The sequence below is a fragment of the Microtus ochrogaster genome, chromosome 6, assembly GCF_000317375.1.
Source record: "Microtus ochrogaster isolate Prairie Vole_2 chromosome 6, MicOch1.0, whole genome shotgun sequence".
Classification (NCBI taxonomy): Eukaryota; Metazoa; Chordata; class Mammalia; order Rodentia; family Cricetidae; genus Microtus; species Microtus ochrogaster.
In genome coordinates, this window is record NC_022013.1 from 49,345,699 (window position 1) to 49,358,593 (window position 12,895).

Genomic DNA, 12,895 nt, shown 5'->3' on the forward strand with positions numbered 1-12,895 from the left:
TTTTGTTCCATCATTGCAGAAAGCCAGGGCAGGAGCGTGTGTGTGTGTGTGTGTGTGTGTGTGTGTGTGTGTGTGTGTGTAATATAAAATCTACTAAACACCAAGAACCTGCTTTCTACTTACAAAACCGCTCTTTATCATTTTATTAGAGAAATGGGCCCAGCAATAAGGGTGCATCTCATGAGCACAGTACAGCGACCCCCTTCATAAGCCTGAGAGTTAGAGACACTGACCCAGATTATTCTCAATGGTAGTATATCATTTAAAAATCCTTTTACGAGGGGACTTGGATGGTTACATGGCATTCCAAAAATCTGCCCTACCATCATGTAGGCTCATTCTCATTGGATCGTCCACTCGTTTCCATTTTTTCACCATAAAACTAGCCATGACGAATGTTCTGGTGACTCTGCCCTTCTCACAGCCCTCATTCCTAAGGGTGGGTCCCTGGCATGCCACTGAAGGACCAGAGAGTTCTCTTACCTCTTTAAGGTCCCCGGCATGTGCCTGTCTGCCGGGAGTCTCCTGTCTCCCCTCGTTCTTACTGACACTCCCTCCCTTGTCCTTTTCATCTGTTGGGTTGGTTCTCTGCTCTTGGCTCTCCTCTCTCTTCCTCTTTCTCTCTCTTTTCCTCCCTCCCTCCCTTTCCCCTGCCACCGTGTGTGTGTGTGTGTGTGTGTGTGTGTGTGTGTGTGTGTGTGTGTGTGTGTTGGCTACAGCTCATAGAAGCTAAAAGAATTTTGTTGAGTTTAAGTTTGCCACATCAAGCTAGTCCACCAGATACACAACAAGTATTCTTCCAATTTTAATGTTAACTTTTTAATATAAGATTTGTATAAATCACTGAAGAGATATCTGAGATAATTTATAAAGAACGAAAGGAAGAAGACTCTACCTCCACCCACAGCAGCCAACGTGCACTTAATTCAATGGCATGGGTAAAAAGCTGCTTGGGACTCTCCAATACAGGGCTGTCACAAGCCTACCTTTCCAAGTTCCTGTCAGAAATGTAACATGCTTCACCATCAGGATCCCATCTTTCAATGCGGTTATGTTTTCATCTCAAATTTTCCAAAAAGAAGGAGGAAGAGGAGGAGGAGGAGGAGGAGGAGGAGGAGGAGAAAAGAAGAAGAGAAGGAGAAAAGAAGAAGCAGAAGCAGCCTTGCTCAGGGTCATCCAGGCTTCTGCTAGACTTTAACCCTCTCAGAAGCCCAAGAGAGGAAGATGAACTTTGTGGTCCCTAGCTCCATAGGGAGGGAATGAATACCCCAGGCAGTCTCTTGGGGTATTCATTTGTTTGAACTGTGCCTGTGGTCCCTATTCTGCCAAGATCCTGCCGACCCCCCAACATGGCTGTGGTACACCAGGACCTTGGGAGGTACAGCTGCTACCCAAGAACCCCTGCTGGAGCATGTCATTTGTGGCCTCTACCAGATAATCTTCTAAGGAGACAGGAAGACAGGAAGACTGAGGGCCCCTGGGACTGCCTGTCAAGCCACAGCTGGAGCGTTCTCAAAGCGAGGGCATTGTGGCAAGTGCCTCTGAGAGGTGTGCCGCATCTTTCAGACTCACCAGGATCCTGCAGACCTCTCTGGCCTATCGTCCCGTTCACTGTAACCCAGCTCAGCCTTCCCACCTCCAACCCCTCCTTGAATCAGGAACCCAAGGATGTAGTTAGCAGTACAAGTTAGGACCTAAACAAAAGCAAATCACTAAGTGACAGAATTGACAGGCATGGACGCCTTTTTCTGGTAGAGAAATACAAGCAGTTTACAGGTGAAGTGGTCCCGTGAGTAGCTGAGCAGTGAATGGGCGTGTGGACCATCACACCCTCCACACAGTTCAATGGGGTTGCTTTCAGTTTCACACAGGAACCTAAACTGGACTAGTCAAGAGTTCCCGCAGTTGTTTTCTGTTTTGTTATGTTTTTGTGTCTTTATTTGACTCTTTGCTCTTTGAAGGCCCACCACCCAGCTCCCAAATAAAGACACAGAGACTTATACTTACTTATGAATACCAGGCCTTGTCTTGGCTTGTTTCTAGCCAGCTTTTCTTAAATTATCCTGTCTGCCTTTTGCCTCTGGGCCTTTACCTCACTTTATTAGATCTCTTTCTTTCCTTCTTACTCTGTTGGCTGGCTGTGTGGCTGGCCCCTGGCCCTCCTCTCCTTCCCCTTTTTTCTCTCCTCCTTTTCTCATTTTCTTCCTATTTATTCGCGCTGCCTGGCAGCCTGGCCTGTTTCTCTCTTCTGCCTAGCTATTGGCCATTCAGTTCTTTATTAGATCAATCAGGTGTTTTAAACAAGCAAAATACCACAGCTTCACAGAATTAAACAAATGGGACACAAAAGACTGCAACACATCTTTGTATCATTAAACAAATATTCCACCACATAAATAAATGTAGCACATCTTCAACTAATCTTCCACAAGCTCCCGTCTCCAAAAAGAAGCTGCACAAGTTTCAAGGAAGACTTAGACATGTGCAATTTTCCATATTCATTGTTTATGGAAATTTCATCATAGCTTAAGAACTGAAAAGTGTGTGTTAGCCTTAATTGTGATAGAGCTAGCTTCAAATCCAGCCCCATCTATAAAGCGCCCCTGTGCCACCCGCACACTGGCATGTGACACTCTGAGTGTCTGCTTTCCATAAGCGTGAATGAAACTGGAATGTCCCTTACTGTATATCTGTGACTGTGTTACTAAATGTGTTATTAAAATGACTGTGTAAATCCTGGAATAAAACCCAGGTAGTAACCATTACTTGGACCCTTTCAAATGATCCAGTTTTGAATTCTTCCTGAACTTTCTCTCCAACCCCAGAAAACAAATTTTTATTTTTCTTGTTTTGTCCCACAGAGTTCTGTTGTAAAGTTTCATATCCCATTGCCATAAGCTCTAATTAACATGTGACCAAGTGAACTTTAGATGACCCTAAAATCTGAGCAGGAAGATCTTGCTTGTCCATTGACTCCGATGTCTGTCACTAAGAATAGAAACACAGGAGCCACAGCACCCAAATACTGGCTTCACCTCTGCCCTTGATGTGCCGGTGGGTCATGAGCAAAGCTTCTACGTCTCTGGGTAGCCGTGGTCACTCGCATCTGGCTTCAGCCTTCTAGTTTTGTACCTCTTGAGACACTTGGAAGCAAATGTCCTTCAAAACACAGAAAGCACAGCTACCACCTGAGCAGAGTCAGCAGGTGATTGCAGAGCTGAAATGAAAACTGAAATCTATGCCCTGGCAATGCTGAAGCCTGCATGGGCAGCCCGTATACCGCGGTTCTGTTGAACTTGCCCGAATTGGGTTTCATGGTCTACGTTGATGAAGGCGTCTGGCCAGGTCTCTTGCTCAATTACAGAGCTACCCAACAGTAAAAAAAAAAAAAAAAGATGAAGTGAAAACTATGCTCAGTGCCCCTTTCTTGTAGAATGACACAGTACAAACTTGTTGTAATAGGAGCAGCGGGCTGCTTCCCATCACCCGGCTAGCTTTACCCGAAATAATTACACAGAAACCGTATTCATTTAAACACTGCCTGGCCCATTAGTTCCAGCCTCTTATTGGCTAGCTCTTACATATTGATCTAACCCATTTCTAATATTCTGTGTAGCACCACGAGCTGGCTTACCAGGGAAGATCTTAACCTGCATCTGTCTGGAGCGGGAGAATCATGGTGACTCAGTTTCTTTCTCCCAGCATTCTGTTCTATTTACTCTGCCCACCTAAGGGTTGGCCTATCAAATGGGCCTAGGCAGTTTCTTTATTAATTAACCAATGAAAGCAACAGATTAGAAAGAAATCGCTCCCACATCACAAACTCCCAAATGAAAGGGTGACCAACAGTCCCTGAGTGACTGCACCCCAGTTGGAGACCTGTAATAAAATCAATGTAAACTACCAAGATTAGTTAGCTTGGGGCTGGAGAGATGGCTGAGCAGTGAAGAGCATTGTCTGCTCTTCCAGAGGTCCTGAGTTCAATTCCCAGCAACCACATGGTGGCTCACAACCATCTGTAATGAGATCTGGTGCCCTCTTGAGGAAGAGACCTGGTTAGTCGTCTTCATCAACTTAGACCATGAAACCCAATATGGACAAGTTCAACAGAACCATCATATATGGGCTGCCCGTGCATGTTTCAGCATTGCCAGGGCTTAAATTTCATTTTTTTTATTTAAAAATTGTGGTTAGCAGAGATGGAGAGATGACTCAGCAGTGAAGACCACTGGCTACTCTCCCAGAGGACCCAGGTGCAGTTCCCAGAACCCACATGCCAGCTGACAGTTGTCTCTACCTCTAGTTCTAAGGGATCCGATGAGCTCATCTGACTTCCAGACATATGGGCAAGCAAAACACTCAAACACATTTCTTTCAAAAGTAGTTGAAGGCTGGGCAAAGTATTACTTACCTGTAGTCTCAGCATTCAGAAGGCAGAGACAGGAGGATTGCCACAAGTTTGAGGCCAGTGTAGTCTGCAAAGTGAGTTTTAAGCCAGCCAGCACACCACGGGGACTCTGTCTCAAACCAATAAAAAGTAGGGACTTTTTTCAGGTAGAGAAGAAGGACTCAGAAAATGCAGACGTAGGTTGGCCGCAGAGGCTGTCCAGGTGCTGTGCCAACACCATGCCTGGAGCTTGTCTTCTTGCTCAGTGCTGATGCGTCTGCTTCTTTTCAGCTGCCGTGTGAAGATCAGATCATCCTCCTCAAAGGCTGCTGTATGGAGATCATGTCCCTCCGTGCTGCCGTGCGCTACGACCCAGAGAGCGAGACTCTGACCTTGAACGGGGAGATGGCAGTGACACGGGGCCAGCTAAAAAACGGGGGTCTTGGGGTGGTGTCGGATGCTATCTTTGACCTGGGCATGTCTCTGTCGTCTTTCAACCTGGATGACACGGAAGTTGCCCTGCTTCAGGCCGTCCTGCTGATGTCTTCAGGTGAGTGCACAGAGATTCACAGCGGATGTGAAAAGAGCTGGAGCCTCCAGGGTCCGTGCTAATTCAATCACTTGATGGGTTGTCTGCCTCCCTTTAGCTACAGAGTCTTAGCCGGCTGTCCTTCAGCGGGAGACTAGGAGGGGCCAATGGACAGGGAACTGAATGCCGGATATCTGGAGTCTTACGCTACTATATTCCTCTGGCTGACCTGAAACCCACTACAGAGTCCACACTGGCCTCTCAGTTAAATGCTCATTGAAACCGTTTATGGAAACAGTCATTGCTGTGGTGTTTCAGAAGTGTGTGTTCTCTCGTCTTGGATTCTGACCGAGCTAGCTTCAGACCCCCACCGCACCCACAAGACATTTATAAGCCCCAACTAGCATTGTTAACCATCCAGCTGCCTGAGTTTGCAGGTCTCTAAATAAAATTGACGTTAGAATATTTACCTCACTGAATCACTGTGAAGATTAGCTCAAGCACTGTGGAAATTTGGGCGTGGTGCCCAGTTCAGATAGGGAAAGTGGGGTGGGGGCAACAGAAACCTTATAAAGTGATCCCCTTTGGGCAGATAAGTCATCTACCCTGCCTGATTCCAACTTTACCAGCCATACTAAGTACAGCTCCAAGTGACAGCACCATCCTGTGGAACGCATGCCTCTTCCCATACGGCACGCCAATCCAAAGTGGAGTGCTTCAGACAGCCAAGATGATCAGAGCTGGAGCTGAGTTGTGGACCAGCACAGCTGCAGAAGTCTCTCCCTCCTGGCAGCCTTTCCTCTGGGAGAGGGCTCAGACTTCTTACGTGCTGCTGGGTCCCAAGAGGGAGGGGTTCAAGCACATGCAAGCAAAAGCTCACCAGACTTAAGTCCCACGGTGTCACTACAGCCACGTCCTAATGGCCAAGTGATCCCAGCTCCAGCCCCGACACAACATTCTTCCTCACTGGTCACCCCTCCGGCGTCGGCATGATGATACCATCTTTTTAACCAAGCCCGCTGCCCGTCAGAGCTCTAGCTCCCAACAGTGGAGGGTTAATGATGGAACTGGCACTACCCTCTTTTTATGCACCTCACAGTAAGTAAATGCAAAGCACACTGCATTCGGGAAGCCAGTCTTGAAATACAGAAAATTGTTTCCGGCCATCCTCTTCGGTTCAAAACCTACTTTCGTTCCTCTGGTGCTTGTCATTTTGTATCTGCTTAACTTACCCAGACTGCTCTCTAGTCTAACTATACTTTGAGGTCACAGATGTGTCTTACCAGTGTTTAGTAGACTCCAAAAAATGTTTATTGGCCAGTAGCAAAACCTGGGTCACAGACACCTTGACAATTCTTTATTGAGCTGAAATTCATGAAGTATTTTAAAGCTGACCTAGAAATTCATTTCCTACATAAAATTTAGATATGGAAGATATTTTAAAATCAATAATATATTAAGTTATTTTGTGGAAAGTTTCAAATACAGACAGAATGGCACACAGCACTCCCTTTGGTGACTTTGGAGACATTCCAGGGGACTATGTTTTCCCAATATCTGCTCTTCTCACCCTCTATAACCCCCTTGCCTGTGACTTCTTTTAACCAAAAGAATCCAGCAAATTCAGTGTCACCTCATGTGATCCCATATATAATATAAAATATGGGCTACCAGACTTATTCTGCAAGGACCTCAGTGGCTTCATGAGTTTGGCCCCCACTGGAGGAAGGTCACACGGTTGGGTAACTGCGAAGCTGGTATCCAGGCTACAACCAGTGGTCACTTGGCCCTGGATCCTTCAGGGAATACAGAGGACTCGGAGAAATAAAGCGTGGAGCTTCTCTATGGGCTGCCTTTGTAGTACGGCCTCTCTCTACAGTGACCCACTGAAATGGATGTGGAACTATGTGGGGATGTATTCTTGAAGGGAATGAAAGCAAAGTTTAGCTAAGTCGCTATTGGTATAAAAACCCTTTGAAATAATGTTAATTTACATAGGGAGAAAGCTATTTCTTCTGTAATTTCTTCTGACTTGTATGCCCTAAATAAGTCAGAGAGAGATAGAGAGTTAGCATGGTGTTAGTCTGGTTTTTACACCCCTGCAATACTTGCTACCTTGCTTTTTAACAAGGAACGTTCAAGGGCACAAAAATCTTCAACAAGAACCTTTGCCTTTAGTAAAGAAATTTTTATTATTTGATAAGTTTTCCTCCATGCATTTGTTTTCATAGTTATCATCTGTTTATGAAAAATGGATTTTATTCTGGCACATTACTAAAGGTGTTTAATCAGCTGTAGGCGTTCTTTGGTAGAGTTTTTGGGGTCGCTTATGTATACTATCATATCATCTGCAAATAACGAGAGCTTAACTTCTTTTCCGATACGAATCCCCTGGATCCCCTTATGTTGTCTTATTGCTATTGCTAGAACTTCAAGCACTATATTGAAGAGGTATGGAGAGAGTGGACAGCCTTGTCGTGTTCCTGATTTTAGTGGGATGGCTTTGAGTTTTTCTCCATTTAATTTAATGTTAGCTGTCGGCTTGCTGTAAATAGCTTTTATTATATTTAGGCATGACGCTTGTATCCCTAATCTCTCCAAGACTTTTATCATAAAGGGGTGTTGAATTTTGTCAAATGCTTTTTCAGCATCTAATGAGACGTCCCCAGATCTGGAATTGAATCAGGCAAGCTCCCTCCCTCCACCTCTGAATTCATGTCCATCTTCTTCCTCCCCTCAGATCGCCCAGGACTGGCCTGCGTTGAGAGAATCGAGAAATACCAAGACAGTTTCCTGTTGGCCTTTGAACACTATATCAATTACCGAAAGCACCATGTGACACATTTTTGGCCCAAACTCCTGATGAAGGTGACAGACCTGCGGATGATTGGAGCCTGCCATGCCAGCCGCTTCCTCCACATGAAGGTGGAGTGCCCCACGGAGCTCTTCCCCCCTCTGTTCTTGGAAGTCTTTGAGGACTAAGTGGACTGGACAGGTTCTTGTCATTCCTGCCGCACTACTGGGTGTCGTTTCGTCCCGCCTCCTCCTCAGCCCTTCTCGTTGTCGCTTCCTCGTTTCTTTGTGTCGGGTGGGATCGTCGGGGGTCAGTGGGTCATCAGTGGCACAGCCTGGGATGACATCGTCTCTGGAATGTGGGTCTTTGTAACTGTTGCGTTCTGTTCACCAGTCCTTACTGTGAATGCTTTGAAGGGTTGGGTGGGGGACAATCATTATGTCACCAGCACCAAGCCATCACCAGCTCCCATCTGTCCCTCCCTGGTCAGAGAGACTTAAGCAAGCCAAATGGCACTGCAGAAGACTAAAGAAGCCTTAAAACCAAGACCACAGTCATCTTGATCCAGTTCTGATGTTTGCGGAGCTGGCAGAGGAAGGGCCCCCTCGGGCTGGGCGTGGCTTTCGGTGTCTGAGGGTAGGAGCAGATGCTACCAGGAGCTCACCTTTTCCAGCACCCTTCCTCTCCAAGCACTGTGACTTGGAACGTGCGGGAATAGCCACACCATAAAGAATCAGCTTTCCTTCCCGTAGACCTCTGTAGCCTTGTGACGTCCTTCAAGCTGGACAAGAGCATGACCTGAAGATGGGCAGGTGTTTTACTGGTTTCGAGGCCACAAGGACAATCTTTTTCTCAGCCTGCCCATAGAGCTTGGGAATCTGTATCAATGTTCCAGGCATGGTTTCCAGAGTGCAAGTGGTGTATTACCTCGAGCAGGAAGGCGTCTTCACAGCTTGGATAGATTCACAAGCCATTCCCACAAAGCTCAAGCCTGTTTACAGAAGTGCTGTCTCTTTTTAGTGGTCTCTAAGCCTGTTCTTTCCCCCAGATCACCAAGCTCTTTATCCAGGTTGTCTGTTGAGTTGATGACATTTCCCTATGGCTTAGATCTTCTTCCGATCAGGGAGAGACACACGTGTTGAAGTTCCAGTCTTGTTTGACGAAATTCCTGGAAAAAAGATCAGGGCAGGAATGCTCTGCTTCGAAGGAAATGCACTCCTCGTGGGTGTAGGCTGTCCGATGACCGGAGGATGCTCTCCCCAGTCTCGGATTCATAAGCTCCTTACGTTATCCACGAATATCCCCCAGCCCCCACCTCCCCGCCACATTCTGTGGGGGTAAACAGCTTGACTCTCTCTAAACGCTAGCTCTTCTGTACCTTTATTCATCATTGCACTGGCCAAGAGTCCCCATAAAACAGCGGCTGACCATGCATAACGACACACCGTCACCACTGCTGTCCAGCCTACCCCCAATGACCAAGTCATGACAACTTCTCTGCAGATGGGCAAAGAATGTACCCATGCAACTGAATGTACCCCATTCTTCACTGACATCGCAGATATAAACTGTCCCTCTGCCTGCCTTTCACTGCCTTATCCTGGAAATATTGGGGAAAACAAGCCATATCAGCAAGCGTTACCTAGAAACCAAGGACAGAAAGTCACTGTGAAGAGTGAGGACACTCACTTGCCTCTTTTAGGCTTTCGGAGCATTCTTGGCTTCACTGGACGTCAGGGCACCAGAGTTCTAGGTCGTGCTCTACGGCCTGGTCAGTTTAGGACCTTACAGTTCCAATTTTCTTACTGCATAAATAAGTCAGTCCCCTAAAATCCCTCTTACTTTCTCTATTGGATGACTTTCCAGTAAGTGGGGGGAGGGAGTGATCCTTGAACTATTCCTTTTATATTCAAATATGTAGCTTTATCAGACAAAAAGCAAGGCCCACTCACAATTATGGAATGTATTTGGCTTTTATTTGAAATGAGAATTTGCCTCAGAGGAAGGCAGAATGGCCTTGGAAGAGAAGGTGCAGCTTTGAAAGTCCCCAGAGTCCATGGGAATAGCCTCAGGAGAAGGCACGCTCCAGCATTAACGTGTTTAGACAGAATGTGCTGTGGACTTGGTGCAGAGATTAAAATAGAAGCAAGAAGCCCCATTGATTCTTGTTCAAACATCTGTCAAGGGTTTGCTTTCCCAGACAGCCTGTAGCCAGCCTCCTCCCTCACAAACTTCATTAAACATCTGTTCTCCCTGTCGACTCTCCCGGAGGACCTCTGTCCAGACAATAAAAACAAACTTGCTGTGAGGCAAGTTCTCCTTCCAAGAGGAGAGAGAGGGAGCCCGCAGGTGAGTCCGGCGCAGGGGCACAGAGTCCTGGGACACCAGCATTTCCAAGGAAGTTTCCTGACTCTGATGGTTTCCAAAGGACGTCAGACACCTGGGTTCCAGCACTACTGCAGGGTTTTGGACCCAGGGTCTTTCAGGGCGCTGAACGACCACTGAGCATCTGGTCTGGCCCAGCCCTCAGCCATCTGGTCAGCCCTGGTCAGCCCCAGCCCATGGTCCTCACTCTGAACGCAAAGGCTCACCTTCAAGGGGCAGACCCGGCCCTGGCAACATTGAAGGCGGAACATTCATACTGAATAAGATATGCAAGCTTCAGTCTTCTGGCAAAAGGAATAAGAACGGCAGGGGGTCAGAATGACTCAAGTCACGCCCTCCTCCGGGAAACTCCATTTTATGAAATTAGATTTTGAGGAATTGGCTCCCAACTTTTTTTCTTTTCTTTTTACAAAGCAGTTTTCTTCTAATCTTGTCCAGACTTTCAAATCAAGTGTGGATGTGGTGGAAAGAGCCCTCGCATCTGCCCCACTGTGGGGAGACATTCCAGACAAGGAGAACATGCCCATCCTACTGGGATGCTCACTTACAAATCATATGTATGGATGAGAAGGCTGTGCACATGCAAAAGACGTGTGTGTATGTGTGTGTGTGCACATGTGTGCATACGTGTGTTTGTCCCTTCAAGTGCACTTTGCACTTCAGCGTCAATGTGCAGAACTTCCAGAAACTGGAAGAAAGAAGAACAATTTTTCTCCTCTGATTCTGCTGAAAACACCTTGTGCCGCCTCTGAGCTTCTTCTAGTGTGATGAGCCTCAGTGATGCGCCCTGTGGGAGCCTCAGCCCAGGGCGTCCCCAGCCTGTGGCCCCAGTGCCACCTCCGTCCCAGTGCAATCTTGGGGAGAGCGAGGTTGGCTCCACTCTGCAGGGTCCCTTCTCATGTTAACCTGCGGGCTGGCGCCCAAGCCTTGATCTCCTCACACTCAGCCCTCCCCAGCCCGGCCTTGTGACCTGCTGGGCCTCTTCAGAGCATGTCGTTGTCGGTAAGACATCTTCGTTCTGTGGAACTCAAACCTATCCGTGTCATATTGACCTTTTGCTGCATGAGTCATGAATTATGAAATCAGTCTTATGGTTTTTGAGATGTAGCCAGCATTTTGTAAGGCTAAACCTTTTTCATGAACTTAATTTAAGTGAAGAACCAAACCACAGGTCCTCCTCAAAATGAGAGATGACAGACAATTGAATCTCTTTGCCCTTTCCAATGGCGATGGCATCAGGTCCTCTAATAAGCTCACAATTTCCTGTTATTTTAATAATATGGAAACATTAGCATAGTGTTTCTTTTGATAGTGATAGACTGATCCATATTTAAATTTTATAGAGAAGAAATTTATTGTACTGTGATGTAGATATTTATTATCCAGGTAAGGATTTGCCCGGTGTGTATTTTTTACAATTGAAACATTTTACTTTAATCTTTAAAATAAAAAAAAGACATTAAAAACACACACACACATACAAAAAAAAAGGCTAGGGAGAAAAAAGGTTTGGCCTTATCACAGAATTTTTACTGTGCTGTATAAATGTTTGCACATGAAAAATGACACATTTCTCGTGTGTTTCCACATTAATTAATGCCGCCTTCAGGAGCAATAGTGTGCAGGTGAACACTGATTGTGGCTTTGTGTTGCACAGCTCAAGCTGACCCACCTTCTGCACAAGACAATCAAATGTGAGTCTCTCCTCTGAGGAGGGGGACAGTACTCAAGAGAGCACAACGTGAGACACAGGAAGAGGCTGTAGGCCAGCCAATGCACTGATGGGGAGGGGGTCAGGGCACAAGCGCACTCATGTGGCCTTGTGTCACTTAGTCCCTCTGGTTGTTCCTCTTGACCTTGGCATCTTTCACTTGACATCATATAGCCAAAGTCATTCTCCGTGCTTTTGTCAGAGAAGACGATTCTTTTTTCCATAATGTTTCATTGCCCTGAGAATCAGGAAAAGCAAATGGTACGGAATAGAGAGGTTTACAGTCAGTGGGAGATTTGTGTTTTGCAGACAGTGTTAAGTGCTATTGCTAGATTGGTGATATTTTTTTCAGCCTAAAATTGTTGGAATCTGTGATCAAAATGTTTTAAACTATCCAAAAAGAAAATTTGTATATTTGGGGAAATGGATTTTTACATAGCTTTTGTATGCAGATATTAAATTGTAATTATGAATATAGTGGGCATAGATACTCATAAGCTTAAATTCTAAAAAAGAAAAAAAAGAAAAAGCTTACAATGGATACATTTGCCTCTCTCTTTCTTTAAATAGTTCTAGATAGAAGGGCTGCCTACTCTTCTCACCTCAGCACTGAGGCAGAGAAGGAATCTCGACTACACGGTGAATCTACTAAGATGGTCAAGTTCACCTTCGGGGAGCATGTGGGTCGGGGGTGAGATACACAGACAGACGGACTGACTGACAAACAGCATCAGATCGTCCAGCAGACACCTAAGGAAGCTCCATTAAGGAGGTCAGAATTCTCACAACAGGGAATCCAGAGCAGTGGAGACCACGCCTTAGGATAAGAACACGTGACATCATAGAGCTAACAGCGTGGTACCCAGGAAAAACAGTCAACTAGAGTTTTCGATTAAACCTTGTCTCCAAGGCTGGACTTCTCACCTCTGAACTCCAGCTTCTGTTTCCCACGGAGCTTAGGTCTCTATCACCAGAGAAGCAGTAGCACCTCTGAGCCTTGAGAAAATGCCCTGGAGCAATTTATCTCCAGCTCCGTTTAAGGCCAGAGGCTTTTACTTTAGCAATTTACCCTTCTGTGCTCAAGGACAG

At 46.1% G+C, this 12,895-nt stretch overlaps 1 protein-coding gene across 3 annotated transcripts in view; it reads left to right on the forward strand.

Moving 5' to 3' along the window:
* Thrb (thyroid hormone receptor beta) overlaps positions 1-12,320 on the forward strand; it is a 337,187-nt gene extending 324,867 nt beyond the window's left edge. For all 3 annotated transcript variants that reach the window (XM_005348559.2, XM_026779793.1, XM_005348558.2), the window contains 2 exons: positions 4,679-4,937; positions 7,657-12,320. In XM_005348559.2, the coding sequence (XP_005348616.1) occupies positions 4,679-4,937; positions 7,657-7,898 (501 nt within the window). In that variant the 3' untranslated portion in view covers positions 7,899-12,320. The remainder of the gene's footprint in view (positions 1-4,678; positions 4,938-7,656) is intronic.
* The last annotated feature ends 575 nt before the right edge of the window (positions 12,321-12,895 follow it).